The following is a 20,736-nucleotide window of genomic DNA, read 5'->3' as shown; positions in this document are numbered from 1 at the left end:
TCTGGTTGCTATGGTTACCCATTGGCCCGTATTTCTGAACTCTCCTGGGAATTGAAGCAGATTAGGAATTGGCAGGGGCTGCCATTGTGATGCATAGTCAGGACCATCTAGCTCCAGCTTCAGCTCCCTTCAGGGGAGGAGCTGCTTCTTGCTGGAGAAATAACCCATTTCTGACTGGGTGGTGACCATGAGCCCAGAGCCCCTTGGGGCTCCTTTAACAAGGGGAAGGCAGGGCAGATATCCATCTGGGCCTGCCATTCAGGGTATCTGGGAGAAGTCTTCTAGCCTTTGATGCCCAGGCTGCGCTTTGAGCCTTCTGGACCAAACCTTTCCATGACCTCAGGCCGAGGAGGCTGGTCCTGCAGCCTGCTGGCCCTGCCCCATGGTTACTCTTGAGTGCTTGGCCAGGCTCTGAGGAGCCATTGGGGGCTTTGGGTTGTGGCTTTTCTTGCTCAGCATTTTACTGCATGGCCTTTAGTCAGGTGGTGTGTTAGGAGCCTCCTGACTTGGTGGGGGGGGATGGAAGTGGGAGAGACCAGAGGTTTCTAGAAAGCAGAGGGGAGCCATGGCCACGCCCATCCACCTCTCCTGTGGCTGTTCCTTTTTAGCTCAATGTTCTCCCTCCCCCGCCCCCAGGTCTGGGAGGAGCCATGGGGCTGTCCTGTGGATGGAATACCACCTGACCCCGGACAGCACGGTCAGCACTGGCCTCCTGAAGCCTGCAGAGAACAAGGTAGTGCTGTGTGCTGGAGTCCCAGCGTGGGCCAATCTGAGAGGAGGTGCTGCCGTCACACCTGCCTGAGCTCTGGGTGTTCCTGGAGCATGTGGCCGGATAACTCTTCCGTGGCCCTAGGTCACCCGGCCCTGAGCAGCAGCTTCTCACTGAGAGCTGCCTGGGCTGGAGGCTGGCCAGGAAGGGGCTTGGGTGCCAGGAGCCCTCACCACCTTCTTACTGCTTCTCCTGCAGGGGGACTGTTGCTGGAACCCCCACTGCAAGCAGGCTGTGTACTTCTTCAACACCACACAGGACTCCAGAGCACCGCCGGACAGCCCACGGACTGTCAGCTACACTGTGGCATTCCACCCTGACACTGGAGATGTCACCATGGATTTTACGCTCTCAGATGCCCTCACTTGTTGAGAAATAAAGTGGCCAAGGGCTCCGGGCTCTGAATGGTGTGGCTTTCTGAGAAGGAAGGTGAAGGCACCTCTCCTTTCAGGGCCCAGCTTGGCCTCTGGGCTTGGAGGAAGTCTCTTCCCTTTTTGTGTTTCTGCACCGCCAGCTCCTTGCTCCAGATATGGCAGGAAGCAAGGGTTGCTTTGGAGCTGAGGAGGGGCCAAAGAGCCCACCCTGTAGTTGTTTTGAAATGCTCAGAAAGCTCCAAACTGTGAAAGCTCCTCCTGTCCTTCCTGGAAGGGAACAGAATCTGAGTTGGCTGGGCTGGTCAGGTTGGGGTGCTCTCAGCTGTGCAGTTCCAGGAGGGCGTGCTGCTCTTTTGGGAGCTAGCCTAGCCTGGCCTGCACTCTGGGAACCTCTGGGTCCCACCTGCCTGCTCCAGCTAGGGGGACCCTCTAGGGGCAGAGATGCTGAGTTGTGGCTGGGTCCCAGGCCTTGAAGACCCTGGCAGGACCAGGCCAAGGACCAGGTTCAGACCCTTTCACTTGCTAGGTAACAGCAAGCCACATTTGTATAGGTCTGGCCTCTGTGCAGCACCAGCAGGTGACTCAGATGGACACCTGGACACCAAGCTGCTGTTCAGAGGACAGGGTGGAGACTGTCCCAGAGCGGTTCCTGAGATGCAGACCCAGACACCAGCCATCAGGATAAGGGAGCCAAGAGGTACAGCCCTTTCCTGTGTGCCCCCTTTTCTAGCAGAGGAACTTCATCCCCTGGAAGTCTGGGCACAAGTGTGGTTATCCCAGCCCCGCCTTGCCTTGTCAGGAAGGCCAGAGTCCCAGTGAGGCCCCAGCCTTGCTTCTCCCCACACTCAAGGTACCCTTCTGCTGTTGGCTCCCAGTTCCAGAGGGAATGAGTAAGAGAACCCAAGTGGCCTGGTTTTCTGGTGGTTCAGGGCAGACCCAGGCTGTGCCCATCCTGTCGGGGAGAGGCAGGAAAGGCAGACCCCACACAGCGGTCTCCCCACAGCCCCACCTGGCCACCCAGCCTCTTGGAGTCAGAGCAGAGCCCAGCCCCAGCTTCTCACTCAAATAAGTAGAGAACACCAGCCTTGAGCCTCACAGTTTTATTTTCTCATTATCCATCCTTCCTTTCAGCACCAGTAAAGGAAAAAAAAAAAACACCTTTCCTTTCAAAATATGTGTTAAGATTGTTTTTCTTCTAGGGAAGAATTGTCTGGATATATATTTGATAATGTTTTTACCAAAATCTTAGGTGTGCTTACCATATAAAACCCCTAATGTCCCATGAGGATACCATACAGAAAAAAAATACAGAAATTAAAAAAGTGTTTTTTTTTCCTTTTTTAAAACAGTATTTCTAAATCTTAGCAAGTTAATACAATAGTTAAAAAGCATCAAGATTAATATCCATACTTAAAACTCAAGGTGGTTTGGACAAATGAAATGACTGTTTTCTTCCAAAGCTGACCCTTGCCTCCTGGCTTCTCTGGAGGCTGGGCCTGGGGCAGGTGTGGGGCCTTGGTTGGGGATTTAGGTGACCCCGTATCTGTCCCTCCCAGGCCTCAATGCCGCAGAGTCTGAGATCCTGGCAATGTGTCTTTTCTTTCTTTTTTTAAAAACTGAAATGGAAAAATCTGGCTTGTGCGTGACCCTGGGAGTCCACAGGCTTGATGGAACATGTGGCTGGGCAGTGGTAGCCTCGGTGCTGAGACCGTGCCAGAGGGAGTGTCAGGGGAGCAGGGTTGGGGGGAGCGCAGGCCAACTCTGCTCTGGACACCAGGCAGGCTGGGCAGAGGCAACCTTGTTAGGACAGGAAATGACTGAGGCACAGGAAGGTATGACTTGCCTAAGGCCACCCCATGAGTAGGGAGAGAAGCTTGTGCCCCTGTGCTTTGGCTCCCACCCAGCTGCCCTGGGAGGCAGGCGGCCCCTCTGAGGGATACAAGCTGTGCTGGGGTTGCTCTGCTTCAGGAGCCCTGGCTCTGCCTCCACTGCTCTCCTGAGTACACAGCTGACCTGCAGCCTGGGGCCTCAGCTTAGGCCCAGACATAGGCATGGTGCCTGCTCAGTTGAGCCCTACCTGTGAGCAGATTGCTAGCTGCTCTGGGGAGTGGGGGGACCTCTGACCCAGTGAAGCCTAGCCAAGGCCCCAAAGCCATGGCCTTGGAGGAGGGGTGCAGCCAGAGAGGCCAGGGAGGCCTGCACCCTAAGCGATGAGCAGCCCCTCCTGACTCAAGTTGGGGTGAGGCTGGGTGCCTAGCCAGGAAAATGTGCCAAGCAGTGAAGCCCTCAGCCTAGCTGCTACTCTGGCCAGGGGGTTCAGACAAACCAGTGCTGTCACAGGTGTGTCTCAGGAGTGTCCTGCCCCAGCACAGGGCCTGGCCTCTGGCTGGCTGTTTGGCCCCCTCTTGGTCCTTCTTGCAGCTCAGTAGGTGACAAGGCACAGCATCAGGGCACCAGCACCAGGAGGCTCCTGGCAGCAGGGTCCTGATGCACCCCCAGCCTCAGGAAAAATTGGCTTTGAGCCAGGCGGGCACATTGGTCAAGGTGCTGTGAGGAGGGGAGACCAGTCAGGGTTGCAAAGAACAGCCCCTGGAATTGGTGGGGCCTTGTACCTGAAAACAGACAAAACCCTCACTGCTTGACTTTGGGGGGCATCCCCAGGTGTGTTAAAAAGGCAGGTGGGCAGAGGCAGTGCTGCTGTGGGATGGGGAGCTATGGGCTTCACCTGCAGGGTCTGCCACACCATCATGCCTAGGTGCCCGGGGCTGGCCCTGGTCACATGGTGGTAGAGTGGACATCTATGTGCCTGTATGCCAACCAGTACCATTCCCTGTCCAGGGCAAGCAGGGGCCGTTGGCCTTGCCACCCCTGGCCTGCACACTGGTGCGGGGACAGGCTGCCCTGCACCTTGGCTTCCAGCCCCTTCATCCAGGGCCCCCAGGGTTGCTGTTGAGGATGGGCCTGGGAGGGCCCTCTGGGGAGAGCCACAGCCCCACCCAGAGGCAGGTGGAAGGTTCCTGAGCTCAGCCAAGCACGTGGATGGGGACAGTCCCAGGGAGGGATTGGTCCTGAACCAGAGAGGTGTCTGTAGGGGAGGCAGATCAGGTAGAAAGAAGAGGATGTGTTGGTTTTGACAGAAGAGAAGCTACAAATACATCACTTTCAAAATTAGAAGCCCCCCACCCCCCTTAGTTCCCCTTCTTCCTGTAAAAAAGTGACGTTCTCTCCCTAGATTCCTGTCTATGGCTCCATTGCCCACACTGGAGTCTTGGAGGGAGGCTCCTGGCTCTGCTGTGTTGGGGAAAGGGAGCCTGCCAAGAGCAGTGTTCTCCCTCGTGGCTTGCAGACCCTTTCAAGTGAAGGGTTATTTTTGTTCTTAACTTTTTCTTTTTTCTTTTTAAAATGTAATCGCCCTTGAATGCAAGACCCTGGGGAAGAGCCTGGGCTCGCTGGTAACTGGACACAGCCCTCATGGTCCCTGCTTGTGAGCTGTCCCAGCTGGAGGCAGCAAGCCGGTGGCCCTGTGTCCAGGAATGAATGCTTCTTTGGCTGGTTCTGATTGTGTTTGGAGTTTGGCCTTGGGTGAGGCCTGAGCAAGGGGTCTGTGGCTGTGGCGTGGCATGTGGCATGCGGGCAGCGTGCATGCGAGGGTGCAGGCATGCGAGACAACATGGCAGCAGACAAAAGTAATGAACCCTGGACGAAGCTTGAGAAGAGATACAAAGAGTACAGAAACCCGGTTCTCATACTAACCCATGGGTTACAAACTAGGTTGTGCTGTAGATTTGTAGAAAATCACGTTTTGAAAGAATGGCACTGGTTGGGCAGCCTGGACTCCCTGGGCCGGCCTGACTCCTGTCCACGAGTGCCCAGAGGTGCCAGGCAGCGCTGGTTCCAGCTCACTCAGGACTGACCGTGGCTCTCCCGGGCCCCTGCCCGCCTCCCCCAGCACCAGCAGTGCTTGCTGGAGGGGACACAGCCAGGGAGGGACTGCAGTTCACAGGGCTGGCGGAGACCCCGCTGCTGTGATGACGTGGCCAGTCTATGTCTCCTCCTCCCCTGCAGACACCATCAGCCTCATGGCCACCGGGAGGTGGTCAGTCAGGCCTGACAGCTGGGTGATGAAACTGAATTCTTCTACCTCCTGTGAGAGTGAGGAGGGGGCGAGGAAGAAACATCCCAATTAGACCCAAAGGGCATCCTGTAAAGGAGGGGCCTGGCAGGGGTTGGGGCCCTAGGCTGGGGCTGGCCTAGACCTCCTGAAGGTAGAGGGGTGGGAGGACCTCTGGGTCCCAAAGGCCTCCCAGACTGGCAGGTCCCATTTCAGAGGAGAGCTCAGTGCTGCTGAGGGGTACAGGGCACAGGGTCCCTATCTGTGGGCAGGGCCTGGGTGCCCTGCCCAGCCCAGCCCAGCCCCAGACTCACGGCCTTCCAGTCTGGGCACAGCCCCTCCTCCGCGTGCAGCATGTAGTCAATGCGCCTGCCGTTGCCTTTCAGCAGGTCCTTGCGTCCCTTCTGGCCTCCTCCAGGGCTCTTGCTGGTGGGGAAGGCAAGATACTCCCGGCGACCTTCCTCGCTCTCCAAGACCCTGCTCACACAGACAGAAGGCACAAGAAGGGAAGGTGAGCCCCACCCCCAGCCCTGACACCAGGTCCTGAGTGTGGAACCAGGATCTCGCCCCCAAGAAAGACCAAACCCCTGTGTTTGAGATCTATCTTCCCCATGAGCCCAAAAAGGAATTGGGATGGAGGGAGACGGAGTCTGAGCCTGCGAGTTCCAGACGGAATTGAGCCACTCCAGGACAGCCCCATGTCCACCTTGGAAAGCCAGCACTCGCCTTCCCTTTCTGAACTAGGATGTTGGCACCACCCAGAGCCTGTGACCAAGTTGGGGACAGAATTTTCATCTCGTCTCCAGGATGGGGTTCTGCTCTGAGCTAATAGGGGCCTGTTTTGGGGAACTTGGTCTTTACAGTGAACCTCAGGGACCTTTCTCTTCTGGAAGTCCCCAAACGGCCCCCTACCCCCTTACTCATGACTCCTGTTTTAAGTAGCAGTGGGGCAGGGTAGCCAGGAGAGTACCCAGGCCCCATCCCAGGGCTGGACTCCTATGTCATTCTGTCCCTGAGTGGCTGTGCCATCAAACCTGAGCCACCATTTTCTCTTCTAACACAAGAACAACTGCTGTGGCCCTAGGACACTTCAGGGACCAGGTGTGCCAAGAAAGGAACAAGGTGGGATGCGGCTGTCATTTCTCAGAGGAAGGTAACTGATATTAGTGCTTAAATGCTGGTCAGGGTTCTTTCTATAGGGAGGGCAGGGCACTCAGGTGGAGCATTACACCCTGAATCTGGGTCTTCTGTCTCCTTGTCTGCCATCTGCTTCTTGTCAGGTTTCCTCCAGAGCCTGGACACCAGTGGGGAGGAGCCTTCAAGGGACCCCCCATCATGGAGGACTGGTTCAGGCCAGTGCCAAGGGTGAGAGGCATAGCCCCTGAGAGATACTGCACAGGCCCGCCCAGCCACCTAACGCCTGGACAAATGGACAGGGCACCTGGACAGGCACGGCCAGCAAATGTGGATTTCTACGAGGTCTTTATCAGCCTTGAGATAAATAACACTAATGACATGCAGAACATGGTTACATAGCAGAAATGTAATCCATTACTGTCCTTTGCCTTTGATAATTAATTACAGCATCAGTGATCTAAGAGTTACTGATAGTCATTTTTAAATCATCATCTCATAAAAAGATAATTTTCTTGGCATAGGATGATGTTTCAAATTTAGTCTGTAATCTAATTAATTGGCTCAAATTAGCTACAAGGAGCCATTGCCGTGACTGTGTGCAGTTTCGGGCTGTGAATTATAAATTGGCTCTGCTGCTGGCCTCTCAAATGTGTCCTTTATGGAAGTCTTGTTGGGTTCAAGAATGCAGTTTGACTGGAATAGAACTGTCTCTATTTTGAAAATGACTAGCTTGTGTTAGCTCTGTTCCTGTTTTCATTTGCCTAGTTGGTAACTACCGCAGACGGCATCCCGAGGGCTCTTCAACAGGGGTCTGCGCAGTGCTTGGTCTCACCCTGGGAGATTCTGGTCCTTTTTTCTGTGCCCAAGGCAGGCTGGGTCTTGGGACAGGACAAGCTCTTGTAGAGTGGGCCAGGCCTCTGGGTGCTGGTATAGGAAATGCCACCTCGAGACCCCAGGCCTACTCAGAGGTTTCTCCTTGGTAAGGATACCTCTGGGGTGTGAGGTCCACCACGGCCTTCGCCTGCCCCTCAGCTTGCATCCCTGAGGCTCTCACAGTCGTCCTTTCACGGAGCTGTGTGCTCTCATCTGACCACAGAGCCCATCTCTCCACACTTGAGTCCAGGCTCAGTGCTCCTCCCAGACCTAGGAGATGCCTGGATCTGCCTACCCCACCTGACCACAGCAGCATGAGTGCTAGACACTTACTTTTGCAGATTGTCAGGGGTGCAAACTTCCTCATCATAGAGACCGTCCTTGTCCAACAGGGTACCTGGGGATAAGGGGATGAGAGTGGTCACTGCGGGCAGGGCCCAGCCAGCCTTGAGGAGGACCGCCTCTCTGGGGCAGGAGGGGTAGGCGAGAGTTTCTGCTGACCTGGTGGCTAAGTGCCCCCCAACCACCGCCCCCAGCAGTAGGGATTTAGGGACAGGTCCTAGAGGTCTGTCCGGTCTCTCTGGGAAGACTGTGCGGAGTCAGGCCTCAGCACAGTGGGCTCAGGCCTCAGCAGTCCCTTTGCCTTCCTGCCCCAGCCCCTGGCCCCAGCCCCAGCTCCAGCTCACCAATTGCCCACGGCTTCTCCTCCCCAGGCCCCAGGCGGCAGGGGTCCTTGTAGCGTGTAAACAGGGAGTGCTGCTGCTCCAGCTTGTCGTCTGTGCAGGGAGGAAGGGAGCGAAGGGATGCTGTGGGCCTCTGGGTATCTGGCCTGTCTTAGAGGGCCACCTGCCTCTGGTTCCGGTCATTTACTCTGAGCCACCAGGTCCCTATCACTCAGTAACTGCCTCTGGGTAGGGTCTGTGGCTCATCTGTCACTGGTTTTCTGTATCTTTGAAAATCCCACCCTCCTGCCCCCCACCACACACATGCTAGTGTTCAGCTTTCCTTCTGTCTGAGGACAGTGGTCACTGTCCCACTTTGGCTTCTGGGGACAGTGATCTTGAGGCCTTCCCAGATTCTGTGGCAAACCCTGGGGCCCTGGCTGATGCTGCCACAGCCAGGACTCCTGCCCTTCACTGTCCTGGGTGCCCGGGCTGAGTGAGGAATGACCCTACAGGACTCAGAGAGGAAGGTGACCTGTCCTAACAGGTCAGAATTAAAATTAGAATAGGCCTGGTACAAAGTAAGAGCTAAATGAAGTCTTGGTGAATATCATTAGCTGACTCGCCCTTAATCTGGGTTTCAGAGGCTCCCAGCCTTTCCTGCCAGAGGTTCATCTTTAGGGTCTTTGTCTCCAGCAAAGTGACCTCTGAGCTTTCTATGCAGAGCATGGGCTCTTCTCATTCGGGGGTTTCTCAGGGACAGAGAAAACATGGTCTTGCTAACCATCTCATCCCCATGCTCCTGAGGAGTAGGAAGTTCTTCCAGCTGCCTAACAGTCTTTCCAGCTGTGATTGGAACCCATGCTTCCTACAGTGGCCAACCTGAATGAGGAGGAGCATGCCTCACCGGAGGAGCAGTTGTCAAAGTTAAAATCTCCGCAGATGACGTCAAACGCCACCAGCTCCTCGGGGTTGGCTGTGCTGGACGAGGAGGTAGATTTTTGGAAATCAGCTAGCCAGTCCTGAAGCAGGTCCAGCTGCTCACACCGGATGGCACTGTCCTCTGTGGGGCAGAACCACAGAGAGATGATGAAGCAGCAGCCAGACCCCAGCCAGGCTGATCCCAGCCCTCTGGGGGGACATTCCCCACCCGCTGAAGCTTGGCCGCTGGACCCTACCTGGCAGGGCATGCAGGTGTGTACAGGAGATGTACCCGACAATTCTTTGGTCCTGAGGTGTGCTTCCCACCTGCACCTGTGGGGGAGGAGGTGAGGGTTTGGTAACGAGAACTGTGAGTCATCATTGCTCAGGGGGACACTGGTGACTACTGTCCCCCAGCCAGGTCAGACCCTCATTAGCCCAGCTCTGTCAGCTCCTGACTAGACTTGGGCCCAAGGAGGAACAGCACATGTCCTGCTTCCAGGAGCTTCTGGTCCAGTGTGAGAGGCAGATGCATGAAGAAATGGTGAGTGGCACCGACAATTCATGCAGGGCTTTACAGGAGATATGCAGAAGTCACTGAAGATTTCTTCCCTAAGTCCCTGCTGTCTCCTGGTGACCAGAATGTCCAGAGGGATGACTCTCAAGTGCCAGCCCCATGATTCCTTGTCCACTCCTGTCTGGTGGCTCTTTCTTCCTCCCCTTGGTGATACCCTGAACCTGATCACACCCTGGAGCCCGTTACTCAGATGTCTAGATTGAGATCTCCTCTGGAGTGCAGCCCAGCCACAAAGCCCGCCACCCTCCGTCCACTCTGAGAGGCCTTACACCTTGCCCTCTGCTCGCTCTCTTCCCAGTCTATTACCCTCTGGCTTCATGAGTGGTCATTTTTCTGCTCTTTGGCTGTGGTCCCCAGTAGTCCCCAGATCTGGGATGACAGCTCTGGCTGTTGTCTCCATGGCATTTGTGTCATGGGCTGACACCATGCACCCCACAGCCTCCATCCCAAGCCCAGCCCTCCTTCCTCCACAGCAGCCTCTTCATGCCTTCATGCTCCACTCTCCCTAGACTTTGGGTCCTTGCCTCTTGCTCACTTCCTTCACTGGAGAGAGTCCCTAGTAGGTGGAGTGGGGCTGGGGGCTCCTTCCTGCGTCCCTGCCCAACCGCATGTGACCCTGGCAGGCTGTCTCCATAGACTGGTGTAATAAAACTAGTATCTCTATTGTATGTCACAGACAGCTCGGCCCCCAGCAGTGAGCCTGGTATAAGCCTGGGCCCTTGTCAGGCTGTGGTTGGGGAGGTGAGGGATGGCTGCTGAGCCTGCCGGCTCTACCAGGTCCTTTGGTCACGCACATGCTGGAGGCTATGACGCGAGAATCCCTCCCAGCATGCTTCCCAAACCATCCTTGGCTGCCTTTCCCAGAGGCCGCTGGTTGGCTCCTTACCCTCTTTTCTCTGGGCTGTCCTCCCATCTGAACTTCAGCTTTCTTCCCCAAACTTGGCTAATCTGTTCCAGACTGGGTTTTCTATGATGATCTATTCCAGGCCCTGGACCCCAGGGAGTCTCTAGGGAGGAAGACCGTAGAGGCCAGTTCTTGGCTGAGGGGCAAGGTGCAGGGTGGGTGTACCTGGCATCTGCTGAGCACAGCTCTACACGGCCTCCAGCTAAGAGTGGCCTGGACTCATTGCAGTCTTCTGCTCTGAGAGCCTCGGGAGGCTTCCATCCTTTTTACTGCCGAAGTCAGGTTAGCGTTATTCTCCACAGGGACTTTTGCATCATCAAACACCCTTAGCTTTCTACAACTCTTCATCCCTTTTCCAAGCCTGGATCAGTGCACATCTTTCCTTTCCAGTGTCCAGGGGGAATGGACGATTGTTTACTTGATAATGGGCCTGGATTTGGGGCTGTTTATAAACTCACATGTTTACTATTCACTCCTTGCCATATTCTAGACCCAGACTTCAGCCCAATGGTACCCCCTGCTCCCTACTGCCAGTGCCTCAGAAATCACACACCATTTGTTTCCCCTGTTTCAAAAACACAATGTCCTCCAAGGCCACACGATGGCGCTTCTCAACCCCCTCCCCCGCATTCCTTAGGCCAGGAGTCTGTTACTCCTCATTATTAACCTTTACACCGTGAGCACCCTTGCTTAGTGCCTCATGGACATGGCCTTACTAGAGCCCTACAACAGCTATGAGGATTATACTAAAATTACACTGTAATTGTTCTGGGGTCATGAGGCTCCACTGAGGCCAGCTCACATCTGATGCTCAAATCTGATGTTGCGGCCCATGCCCAGCTCCACCCCCTGCTCTACGCTGCTTTCTGAGCTTTAGTGACTGAGCCAGGGTTTTCAGCAGCCGCCCATTTGATGCTCTTAGTGCGTCAGCCCCTCACTCAGCTCTTCATGTCACCTGCCTGGGCTGAGTCCTGGGCAGAAACGGGACAAGTGCAGAGGCACCACTCAGCTCTGTTGCTGAGGAGAACCTGCTGGGAGGATAGACATGCAGAATGAGATATCTCAAGCCCCCACCCCCTTCCTCGCTCTCAATCAGCCCTGTGAGCTTGCCAAGATCCACTTTATTATGTGTGGGGACTTATTGATTCCTGGCTTGAGTCCTCGGGAGCCGCAGAAGCTCATGTTTCTCTTGCAAAAACAAACAATCACTCCGAGTTTGTGCCTTTAGTCCTGGTGGGCAAAGACTGTCAACAAAGAAGGGCTCAGAATCAGGCTCTCGTAAGTGAGGGAGAAGCTGTTCCAGCCCGCTCTTCTCAGGCTATCTAGGTAGCAGGGAAGCACACTTTCCTCGAGGACAGGAAGTGATGGGAAATGTCTCAGAGTAAATGGGAAGGCAGGGCTGGATGGGGAGCCCTGAGTGAAGGGAGCGAGGCTTCTGCACAGCCAAGTCAGCACCTTTCCAGCCCCTGGCTGTCCTGGAGCTAGCGTGGCTCCTGAAACCTCATTTACTTCATTCCTCCATGCAGAGAAACAGGCACACTCTCGCCAACAGAGATGAGCTAGGTCTGCTGTGCTGGGCACAATGGCTTCACTCTTTGTTCTGTCTGATGGGAGAGGCAAGCCGCAAGACACCCGGGGGAAAGGGCTTAGGAATCCACAAAGGAACACTGCTGTGCCGGATGCCGCCGAGGAGAGCTCCACCGAGGTGGGGCAGCCAGTCTGGGGCAGGACCAGGACCAGTGTGTGTCTGGAGCAGAGCCCGGGGACATAGGAGGGGCCCAGGTGAAGGCTGGGCTTCTCCCCCAGGCAGCAGGAAGGGGTAAAAGGCATCAGACCTGGGACAAGAGGAGGATGGATTAGAAGTAGGAGGACACCCCGAAACACACATGGGTGAATGCAGAGGAATGGTGGCTGGGGCCATTACAGTGCAGCTGGGGATTGGTGGGGGGCAGAGGTATCTGCAAAGTGAAACTGGGACCCTGGGTGAGCACAGAGAACCCTCAGCAAGTGTGTAAATGGAGGCCGTGGAGTCACTTTCCTGGGGAAGGTGCCTGGGGCCGGCTGGCTGAGATAACCACTCAGAAGTGAAGAGGGCTGGCCAAGTTGGGTCGCCCTGCTGTGAGGGCTGCCAACCCCCAGCTCAGGTTGAGATCTGGGCAGAATGCAGCAGGCCTGGTGTTGCCAGATCTGCCAAGGTGGGGAGAGAAGTTGCAGATTGAGTTTTATGTGAAATAGCTTGATTTTTATGTGTTGGCCAACAAGAAAATTTTTTAATGGCATGGACCACATTCAGCATACCTGCAGACTACTTTTAGATCCAGGAGGTAGAGGGAGCATTAGCATTTAAAGGATGGGCAGGCGACAAAGATCTGGAAGGAACAGGCAGAGAGGTGGATTGGCAGGCAACAAAGATCTGGAAGGAATGGGCAGACAGGTGGGGGTTTGGAGGAAAGCCCACAGCGGAGAGGCTGTCCCAGGGAGACTTGTGATCCTGGTGGGCATGGTGGTCAGAGTGTGCTGGATCAGGGACAAAGATGAGGAGAGGGCATGTGGGTGGCAGGTGGGGTTGCAGGGGACCCTGGCCTCTGAGCCATCTGTAGTAGTAGTAGGGTGGAAGAAGGTTCGTTTCCCTTCACTGCCCCAAGTCTGACACCATGTCCCCTCCTTCCCCAGAAAGTCACTCTGGCTGCTGAGACAAAAATACATCTGTGGAATAGAACGCTGATAGACCACATGCCAAAATGGGGAGGTTGCTCACCTATAAGAGGAATGCCTTCAATTTCAGCAACTCAGACTGTGAGTGGAGAGCTGGGGTCCCCAGTTCTCTGTCTGCTAAGCCACACAAGAGGAAGTGGGGGTCTGGGCACTGGGGTGCGGCACTTGCTCCAGAGGCTCCGTGCAGACGATCAGCCCGTTACCTCACTCCTGACAGGAGCTTGGCTGACAAGCGGCACTTCCTGAACAGGCCAAGCACGGTCAGAGTTGAGGCCTGGAGATGAGAACCTCACCACGCTGGGCTTCCAGATTAGACACAGCAACACCCCTATCCATTCACGGACCCCCCCTTCTGGGGAGAACTGAGAAGTCTTGAGGGGAATATGGAGAGAACCCACACCCACAGCAGCTGCTGCCTCTGAGGGCACAAAGCTTGTTCTGTAGCAGCTGGCCAAACGATGTTTCAGAAAACTCTGGAAGCACCAAGAGCAGTTTTTGGATAGGGACCAGAAAGTCAACACGCTGAGCATGTCAGCCGCAGTAGAGGATAATGTGTAATGACCAAATTACCATGGTCTAAAAACTCTTCCAATTGCATCCAAATTAGCAGAAATAATTATGATTCACTTTAATTAGTTACTATGGAAGTGAAGCCTCGGGCTGGTGGGCAGAGTGCCTGGTGTGGCAGCCGCATGACAGCCAAGAGGGAAAGGGCGTCCTGGCCATGGAGGCTGGTAGCCCAAGGGAGTGGCCTGAGAGCCCAACCTGCAACCATCTGTCTGCAACAGTACAGACAGCCTCCTCATTCTTCACCGCCTGCCATCTTTACCACCAGCACCATAAGAACCTTCTAGGCCTCGCCGCTCACAGGCCACTCCCCACCATGTGAGGAGACTCAGTGTTACCCCACTTTACAGATGGGGAAAGGGTGGCTCAGAGATTGGAGGAACTTGCCCAAGGTCACCCAGCCTGGAGCTTCAGTTCTTGTCCCTGTGTTCCTATTTTCCTTGTCCCCGAGCTGGGGGCCCTCCAGTTCCCATGAAAAGCCTTGTCTGCCCACTGTCCTCCAAGAGAGTGAGGACCCCCTGGCTGGGGCCTGCTTCCACCCACCACTGCTCTAGGACTGGCTGACTGAGGCCTCCTACCTTGAGATACAGCGCTCCCTTTGAGGCCAGGCTGTCGGAGAACCGCCCGTTGGGGTAACAGTGATAGGCCACGTCCATGATGGGGTAGCGGCTGGCAAAGAAGAGGCCGCTGTTGAGATACTTGAAGCTGCAGCAGCCGTGGCAGCCGTAGACTCCGACATCATAGAGGATGTACTCGAAGTAACCATGCAGCTGGTCTTTCAACTTGGCGGCCGCCCGCTTGTCAAACACCTCCTGTAGGCACAGGAAGTCCAGGTTGGCGGGGAAGAAGGCTGAGACCTCGTGGTCAAAGGCCTCATCCGGGTGCCGCCTCCTGCGTGCAGCTGCCTTCTTCACCACGGAGGCCTTGTACGGGAGCTTGCTGTTGGCGCCTGGCTCCCCACTGCCGCCGTCGGCCCGTGCCTTCACCAGGGACTCCCTGGAGACTGAGGGGCTGCCCAGGCTTCCCGAGTCCCCATCCTGCTGACTGTGGTTGGGCGTCTGGCCACGGCCAGCCCCGTTCCTGGCCTGGCCCCCAGCAGGGGGGTCGAAGGCTTCGGGGGGCCGGCCCCCCTCATCACCACCGATGCGCACGATGCAGGCATCCTCAAGGCTGCCACTGTCGGTTGCGGCAGGGTCCCCAGAGGCCAGGCCATTGGCAGCCTCGTCACTGGGGTGACGCCCGCCGTCACCCTTATACTCCACAGAGGCCGTCCTCTTAATGCTTCCCGGGACGGCCCGAGGCACGCCATCACTTCCCTGCGGTGACACCAGGCTGCTGAAGCTGGCTGCGCTGATGGAGGTATTGGTGGGTGAGTCGATGTAGATTTTGATCTGGGGCCTGCTGGCTCCATTGCGGATTCTCTGCCCAATCTCTTTGGCCCGGGCTTGGGTGTTGAAAACGTTGTTGAACCTGGCCAGTGAATCAGGGAGGAGGCAGAGGTTGGCAGTGGCAAAACAGAAGCTTTTGCCAGGACCTGTACCCTTCCATTCACTGAGCAGGGCTGCCCCGCCGGTAGGGCCCTTGTCCTCCAGCCGGGAGTAGACGTAGGGCCGGCGGGCAGACTGCAGGGGGGACCAGAGGAGGAACCCAAGGAATGCGAAGGGCAGTGAGGCGACCAGGAGGGCCAGGTAGACGGGTGTGAAGAGCACGGTGCAGAGCAGCTGGAGGTAGCACGGGTCGTCAGCCCGCTGGCGCTTCTCGTAGGTGGTGGGTATGAAGGAGGCCAAGAGCCGGTCCGCCAGCCAGTAGCATGGGAAGATGAGGGCCCAGGACACGGCGTGCAGGGCGGACAGACAGCTGTTGGGAAAGGGGGTTGTGTACAAAACCATCGCAGCTCACTGGGCGCCGCGGCCGGCCCTACTACATGGTGTCTGTGGCAGTGCGGGCACTTTCCTGGGTGGGGTGGGTGAGTAGGGGGTAGCTGGAGGAGGGGTCACCTCCTGGTGAGACGGGACTCTGGATGGTCAGCGGCACGTGTTAGCCAGCCAGTCATGGTTCACCTCAGTGGGCCATGCTGGGCCACCAAGGCCTGCTGGAGAACCTGCAAAACAAAGTGAGGAGACTTTCATTCATCTTTAGGGGAGCAGGTCAGATGCTGGGGCCATTGACTTGCTCACCCTGTTCCTGCCTCCTCTGACTGTTCCAAGGACCAGGCCAGAGCCAGCAGGCTCTCGTGGGGTGTTTGGGGCCAGGAGCTGGCCTGGCCCACTCCATTTTCCTGTATGTATTTGGTTCTCTTAGAGTAAACTGCTTGGTGATGTTTGGTTCTCTTAGAGTAAACTGCTTGGTGACATGACTGTCTCTAGCTGACCATTTTGACCTTGTAACCTAATTGGTTGAAAACTGGCCCAGGATTTGGGGAGCCAGGGGTGTGTTCAGAACAGGTGAGGGGAGAGCCTGAGTCAGAGGCACTGCAAACACAGCTGCCTGTCACTGAGTGCCCACTGGGTCAAGACAGTGAGAGAATAAACTGCAGAGAAAAGGCGCCAGAGGGTCCTAGGGTGGAGGGCAGTGTGACTGGCAGGACCCCTGGGAGGAGGGCCCCCCACAACTAGGCTCTCACTGTGCCCCAGCTTCCAGCCTCAGACCATCTCTGCCGTCCCACCCCTGCTGACCCCCAGCAGAAATCCCTGCCTGACAAGGATCCAGGCACAGCATGGGCCTTCCCAGGTTCCAGAATGATCAGAGTTACCCAGTTACACGGGACTCTGATGCTCTCTGTGACTTTTGAAGAAGCTCCCTGAGGTTTGAGGGTCGGCCCCAAGCTTCTCTCAGCCCCCAAGATGTAGTTTCAGGGCCCAGCTAAGGTCCACAGCTGCCAGGGTGAGTCACCCCAGGTCCCGACCCCAGCCAGTGCAGGAGCTGCCTTGGATCTCAGAGCAGGCCCAGGGCCCCGCCTGGGAGAGGCCGCAGGTGCAGTCATTGTGCTGAATGTAGAATCAATAAAGACAAGAGTCTGGAGTGTTTACCCAGCCTCCAGGAACCCAAGGCTGATCATTCTGTGGTAAAGCTGGTATAAGCATAACGCAGAGTTTTCATGACCAGATCAGCTGGGGGACCCGTTTCCTGCTCACTGTCTCACTGGCCCAGCCCTGTCTGCCCTGGCACCTTGGCGTCTGTGTCCATGATGCCATTCGTCCTGGCCCCACACCCTCCCTTCCTCCTGCCTTCCTGGTCACCCCAGCCAGGACCTGGGTGCCATGTGGACTCCGCCCTCCCTCAGTCCCTACGTCCCATGAGTCCCTGTTATGTATCCAAGCACCCCTGCAGCCCCTGTGCTGGTCCAGGACTGTGACACACATCACTCACTTTCCTGGCCTCTTCCCCATCAGGCCATCCGCCACATGATGGCTAGAGGGACTCTGTCTAATCTGACCATGTCACAGACGCTTCAGCCCCATTGAGGCCTCGCTCAGCCCTTTTGGGCATTGCATCTCCTCAGCCAGGCCTGCCCGTGTCTGCAGCCCCAGCCACCTTTGTGCTCACCTCCCAGTGGCTGGGGTGTGGTTACTTGTTCATGCCCTGCTATTTCCTCTGGCCCTCATCTAGCCCACTGCTCTTCTTCTAAGATTCAGCTTAGAAATCATCTCCTCAGACAGGCTCTTTTGTCCCCCTTGCCAGGTGGCTTACCTCCACTGTACCCTTTGTGCGTGGCCTGGTCTCTGCAGTTCTAGATCATGAATGCTCACAATGTGAGGCTACCTTCCCAGAAGAACCAGGGACTTCTTGAAAGAAGGGGCTACACTGAGGGTGCTGTGGATCCAGGGGCTGCACCAGGAGGATCTCAGGAAATGAGTGAGTGAATGTTGGTTGATCAGCCCCACAGTGTCAGTCACACTTCCGCGGCCACCGTTTGAACAGAACATAGTGTCTAAAGATGAACCTGAAGCTGGTGGCTGTGTCTGGTTCTGGAGAAAATGTTTCACAAAGGTTTTACTTACTTCAGAGGAAATCACGTTGAAGCAAACACTGGAAGTTTACAGTTTGGAGAAGCAGGTATGTCTACTCACCACAGCCATCTGACTAGGAGCCCCTCCCTCAGGTGTGAGCAATGAAGCTCACCGTCAAGGATGATGATGAAGCCAGAAGGCCATCCTCTGCATTCCTCCCACCCCCATGATATCCTGGAGCCTCAGACTCTACAGTGGCCTTCACCATCTCCCCTACACCCAATCCAGTCTGTCTAGGGATGCTTTGTGCTCCTGTCCTCAGTAACCTCTTTCCTCACCCAGCCCCAACCTGGACTCCCCCATCATCTCAGATGCGCACTGCTGTCTGACCCCCAGGCGCCTGCACCTGCCGGGCTCTCTTCCTGAAACTCCTCTCCTGCCTTGTCTCTATCAGCTTCTCCTTACTTACTTTTCAGGGCCCAGCTGAGATGCCACCTCCTGGGGTAAGGGGTAGGGGTGTCTGCCTTGATCCATCTAAGGCTGCCTGTGACCCCTGAAACCCTCTCCACACTGTGCTGCCCTCCAAGCAGGACTGGCTCATGTTCCACGGAGTGGACGTAGCCTTGTTACGGGTCAGAGGTAAACACAGCCTAGCTTCATAAAAGGCTTCCTGAGAGAAATTCTTAAACCTGTTCTCCTGTGTGTCTCATCCCTAACACTGGCCGATCAGGGTTGGGATCTGCTGTTAGCCATGACAGGGCTATTTGAGGGGCATGGGGGCTCTTCAGCTGCCCTAGGTCTCCCTTACTCCTGCTGTGGCCCCAGAAGCCCTTCTGGGCAGGTTCCCTCCCCAGCCCTGCCTGCAGTGTCAGTGGTAGGCGTGATCTTTCTGCCTCCCCTGGGCAGGTCATAGGGATGTTTTTGGTCTCCATTCAGACATCAATGGGTTTAGGTGGCTGGCAGCCCAGAGGGCTGACAGGCAGCAGTGGCCACCACGACAGTCCTCCAAGATGTGGCAGACCCGAGCACCTCAGCCCTTCCTGCCTGCCATCCTGGCCCTTCACAGCTACCTTGGGTCCCCTGTCCACGAGCCTCCCCTCCCGCAGCGCCGTGGACAGAAGGAGCCTCTAGGGGCTGCCCACCTGCCCTGCTCCTGCATACAGTCCCTGCATCTACTCACAGAAGCTGCTGACGCAGTTGACACAAAAGGGATTGCCACCAGTGGAGCCAGTTTCTAAAGCTCTGTGGTTAATTATTTTGTCTCGGTGAAGTGAAAGGAGGGTAAACAAACAACAACACATTAATTAGTCTGATCTGCACTTTCCCCATGAAAGAGAGCGAGAGTTAAACACTGGGGGCTGGCAGCTTCTCAGAGAACCTAGGGTCCTCGGAGGGCTGGCCGGGCAGGATGCAGCACACAGGGCCCAGCCTGCTCCCTTTCCAGCCCAGGTTCTGTCTCCCAGTGAGGAACTCCTGCCCCTCCTCCATGCCCCAGTTCTCCGCTTCCATGTCCTGGCGCTGGCACCTTTGCCACACTGAGTCTGCCATGGGGCTGACAGGTCCCTCAAAGGCCATGTGTGCTGAGCTGTTGCCTGTCAACCCCGCAGGGTGGACTGCTCTTTCAGGTTCCTGTTTTAAAGCCTACAGTCACCCTCGGGCTTATCCTTATTCTGAATCCTGGTATGTGGCTTCCAGGGTTGCCTGGGATACCATCTGCCTCAATATCATGGTTTCCAGATGGGCTGGAGACCCAGACACCCTCAGGTCCCCATGGTCACTCCTGAGCACTGGGGTCAGTGTAGAGGTCTACACAGTGTCCACAGGAGGGCTCCCAGCAGTCATAACTCTGTCTTAGAAGTAAAGACCCAGGCTTGCTCCTTAACCCAATTATGTGGCCTATTAGGTCCTGGGCAGGATCCGAGAGGTTACAGGCCCAGCCACTCCCAAGCAAGCAGTGCCTGGGGCATTGACAGCAAGCAGCTCACACAGCAGTTAGTCCTGTGGGTACTGATAATCTCTCGTGACCTGTCAACACTGAGACCCTCGTTGCTAACCTGTGACCTGTAGCTACCACAACACGGGAAAGGGGGACTCTGCTCAAAGTCACTAACAGGAGGGCTCTGGGGCAGGCTACTCTGCCATACCCTGGAGAGGGCATCCCCAGTAAGAGGGCCTGACCAGGCCTGGTCCTGTTTGGGTGTTGAAGATGAAGGGGTTGGGGAGGCAGGTCCCCAGTAGCCTTGGTGGGGCAGCCGCAGTGGACAGGACCTCTGCTACTGGATGCCAAATAAGATTGGCATCAAGACAGCCGTCCCACTTCCATCTCCCTGGGAAGTGGACCTGGCATGTGTGCTGGTACCCAAGATGAGCTGCACAGAGGCCCAAAATGTCCTAGGGGTACTGGCTTTGAATTTCTCCTGTGGCGTGAAAGTGAGTAAGCCAGACCAGTTCTTCTGGCCAAAGCAAGCCCTGGCCCCTCTGAGGAAGCTGCACCATCTTTTGGGATCTCTGAGCCTTGCTTGGGGAACTTCTGGGAAGTTGATGAGGGTCAGGAGTTGCCCCATGTTGGGCTAGGATGGGACCTGGCCTTCCCACACCCCTTCCATCTAGTCCTCATGCCTGCTGAGCCCTCCATTCCCAGCAGCAGGGCTGGGAGTCCTGGAGCAGAGGCACCTCCTCACATCCTCTCTGTGTCCACAGGCTCATATCTAGCAGGAGCTGGGCCAAGCCCCAGGTTTCCGCAGGAAAGGCAGAAAGGATTGCTTCAACCCAATTACCAGAATGTGCTCGCATCATTGGCAGCACTGAGATCGGCCGGCCCGTTTCTGCCTGGATGCAAGCTGGGGTGGGGTTGGCATGGCAACATGGGCTCTGAGCTGCCGAAACTTGGAGTCAACTCGTTGCCAGGAGGACAGAAAGAACAACAGAAGAGGATGCCTTTCTGTGTGATGTAGGTCAGACAAATCCTGGCTAATCCCTGAAAGCCACATACCATAAGCAGAACTGGGGCCTGGGGTCTGGCGTGAACACATGCGATGTAACGACAACTCCCACTTACACAGCTGTGCCAGGTAAATGCCTAGTCACCTTTCGAGATCCAAAGCATCTGCCTCCCTTAAAGCCCTCCCTGGCCTCCCAACCCCTCTTACACCCTCCCTTCCTTGCAAAACCCCTGA

General features: G+C 56.1%; 2 protein-coding genes across 7 annotated transcripts in view; one reads left to right on the top strand and one right to left on the bottom strand.

Annotated features, from left to right (window-relative positions):
• PRMT7 (protein arginine methyltransferase 7) overlaps positions 1-1,246 on the top strand; it is a 33,394-nt gene extending 32,148 nt beyond the window's left edge. For all 3 annotated transcript variants that reach the window (XM_010979243.3, XM_010979241.3, XM_031458203.2), the window contains 2 exons: positions 637-733; positions 968-1,246. In XM_010979243.3, the coding sequence (XP_010977545.3) occupies positions 637-733; positions 968-1,141 (271 nt within the window). In that variant the 3' untranslated portion in view covers positions 1,142-1,246. The remainder of the gene's footprint in view (positions 1-636; positions 734-967) is intronic.
• A 990-nt stretch (positions 1,247-2,236) lies between these two features.
• SMPD3 (sphingomyelin phosphodiesterase 3) overlaps positions 2,237-20,736 on the bottom strand; it is a 79,621-nt gene continuing 61,121 nt past the window's right edge. For all 4 annotated transcript variants that reach the window (XM_031458204.2, XM_031458207.2, XM_031458205.2 and 1 more), the window contains 7 exons: positions 14,189-15,711; positions 9,105-9,180; positions 8,834-8,989; positions 7,951-8,040; positions 7,598-7,661; positions 5,569-5,731; positions 2,237-5,287 (listed from right to left, as the gene is read on the bottom strand). In XM_031458204.2, the coding sequence (XP_031314064.1) occupies positions 5,186-5,287; positions 5,569-5,731; positions 7,598-7,661; positions 7,951-8,040; positions 8,834-8,989; positions 9,105-9,180; positions 14,189-15,499 (1,962 nt within the window). In that variant the 5' untranslated portion in view covers positions 15,500-15,711 and the 3' untranslated portion in view covers positions 2,237-5,185. The remainder of the gene's footprint in view (positions 5,288-5,568; positions 5,732-7,597; positions 7,662-7,950; positions 8,041-8,833; positions 8,990-9,104; positions 9,181-14,188; positions 15,712-20,736) is intronic.

Source organism: Camelus dromedarius, chromosome 9, assembly GCF_036321535.1.
Source record: "Camelus dromedarius isolate mCamDro1 chromosome 9, mCamDro1.pat, whole genome shotgun sequence".
In the NCBI taxonomy this organism is placed as follows: Eukaryota; Metazoa; Chordata; class Mammalia; order Artiodactyla; family Camelidae; genus Camelus; species Camelus dromedarius.
The sequence above is the reverse complement of the archived record's forward strand: the minus strand, read 5'-3'. Positions and strand labels throughout refer to the sequence as shown.